We start from the raw sequence: 2,523 nt of genomic DNA, 5'->3' as shown, positions 1-2,523 counted from the left end.
TATTATTTTTGCCCTATTTAGATTTAGGTAGTTTTTTGCTACTTTTTTGTTTTGTTTTTGCTACTTTTGGCTTTTAGCTAGCATTTTCCTTCTATTAGCTTTCTTCTGCTGTTCGTTTTTTTTTCTATCTTTAACAACATTTTAAGCTTTTTCCACAAATTTCCACAAAGTTGTTCAGCAGTCCACATTCCTATTGCCTTTATGCAGAAAATGTTATTTTTGTACCCCAAAGCACCTCTAACTGTGTGTGTGTGTGTGTGTGTGTGTGTGTGTGTGTGTGTGTGTGTGTGTGTGTGTGTGTGTGTGTGTGTGTGTGTGTGTGTGTCTATACATTTCAGATATAAATGAATGTGAATCGAGCCCATGCATAAATGGATTGTGCCGGAACGTGGCCGGGTCCTTCAACTGTGAGTGCGCTCATGGCAGCAAGCTGGACTCCACAAACACCATCTGTGTCGGTAAGACATGAGGCCGGTCAGGTCAGAGTTCACAGCTGAGGTCACAACTAACTGCTGCAAACGTCTTTTCTTTAATTAATTCAGGATTTGATCTCTTTTTTTCCTGTTGCTAAAACTCTGATACGTCAGTCAGTCAGGGACTTTATTGTCCTCAGATGATCCCACCGTCAGACACACAGTTGATTTATTAGAAACATACCGGTATTTCCATTCCTTTCCTTGATTTACTGGCTGCATGCTTTACTTCACTGAAGTCTGCTAAAGATCATAATGACATAAGGAATGAGACACTGTCTCAAATTTTAATAAGCGTTTCTTTTGGATCTTTGTTTCTTTTTGGGGAAAGAAACCTTCTCTTCATACAACAACATGGCAAAATCCATACGTGGAATTGAAAAGTAGTCGCTAAAAATATGTACACATACTGAATGAAGTGGTTCTGTCAGAGGTCCAAAGATTCCTCTGGTTTAGTTAATTTTTGTTCAAGGATTTAGACTGGAAAAGGAAATTGTTTTGAATGTTTTGTGGTTGTGTGGTTTTTGGGAAAATGTGTCACTTTTGCGACTCAATCTTTCATTTTATTGTAAATGCAACAGTATAATGTTAGTAAAGTTATTTTGCCTGCAGTCATTTAGCTGCAGACACAATACAGAGAAAACTAGAGCAAAGTTAATTTTCAGGTTTCGTGTTTGACTTGTTTTTGTAGAAATGTCCTGATGAACAAATCTGTTTTGCTTTTGTGAGATGTTTTTTTCACTAACATATGTTTAACATTAAAACATTATTTTGGCAAATGTTTTACGTGGATGAAAAAAAAACTAAACAAAAAAAAATGCACTTACCCAATCTGTTGGATTTGTTGTTTAGGCTACTTCCTCAGATGCAAACAGAGCTGTTAGTTTCCATACAAACACAACAGAGGACATTTCATCAGGCTGTCCTTGTTGTTCTTTGGCTCCACAGATAGCATGAAGAGCACTTGCTGGCTCACGATACAAGACAACCGCTGTGAGGTCAACATCAACGGAGCCACGCTGAAGTCGGAGTGTTGCTCCACGCTGGGAGCGGCCTGGGGCAGCCCCTGTGAGCCCTGCGAGATCGGTCAGTTCTGCATTAACTAACTGAACTTTACACACTCATGAACATTAAGACAACTCTGGATCATCATTTGTTTCTTAAAGATGTTCAGTCTTAGGAAAAACGATGTCTTTAGACAAAATGAAATTAAGGAAAACAGATTTGACAAAAAAATTTAAAAGTTAAAAATCCATTGACATTTCCAGCTTGGAGATGATAAAGAGTTGATCATTTTTTAAGATGAAATGAAAAAACTGGAACCGTTGCAAGTTCTATACTTTTTAGAGACATTGCTAATAGTAGTAAAGTTTTAATGACATCACACTTTAYCTTCACACACACCCTCAACAGGAAGTGCTTTCCTCTTACACAACCAGGAAGTGTCTCACTCACGATGTTAATTTAAATCCAATAGCACAACTTAAACACAAACAACTAACCAGAACAGCTCATTTTTACAYCCATGAACATCTTTTACAGTCAAACATGCACACAAGTGATTTCCACTACGTTACCCAGCATCCATTGCAACTATGCGTTTTTTTTAAAAGGCGGCGTGCTTGGGTCTTTTTCTACAGCTACACGTAAACGTARTACACTTTAATTAAGCTAAAAAATACTATATTACAGTCTGAATCTTCTCAAATTAAGTGAAATAATCTGCCAATAATTAAAGACCCAGCATTCCTTCAAGTAAAGCATTTTGATTACTGCCTGTTATTACCTTTTATTACAGAGATTTAGAYTGAAATCATCTTATGATGAGAAATGACAGAGTTGTAGCRGTTTTGGTCAAACCTTAAAAATATTTGATCTCATGCCATGTCACTTTCAGAATATGTGTTGTGAATGACTGTCAGCTACTACCACAACAAATTTTAGGTCAATATCTATAAAACTGTGACACAAAGGTGTGATGGTGGGACCTGGAGGAGAAACTAAAAATACTTCCATGACAAACAAACAAAACAACAACAACAACAACAAC

At 37.0% G+C, this 2,523-nt stretch overlaps 1 protein-coding gene across 1 annotated transcript in view; it reads left to right on the top strand.

The window, feature by feature from the left end:
• fbn2b (fibrillin 2b) overlaps positions 1-2,523 on the top strand; it is a 77,937-nt gene that overhangs the window by 50,012 nt on the left and 25,402 nt on the right. The window contains exons 20-21 of the mRNA XM_014000507.1: positions 339-458; positions 1,422-1,559. Coding sequence (XP_013855961.1) covers positions 339-458; positions 1,422-1,559 — 258 coding nt within the window. The remainder of the gene's footprint in view (positions 1-338; positions 459-1,421; positions 1,560-2,523) is intronic.

This window comes from Austrofundulus limnaeus, unplaced genomic scaffold, assembly GCF_001266775.1.
Source record: "Austrofundulus limnaeus strain Quisiro unplaced genomic scaffold, Austrofundulus_limnaeus-1.0 Scaffold8, whole genome shotgun sequence".
NCBI lineage: Eukaryota > Metazoa > Chordata > Actinopteri > Cyprinodontiformes > Rivulidae > Austrofundulus > Austrofundulus limnaeus.
This window is presented reverse-complemented; position numbering and strand designations above follow the sequence as displayed.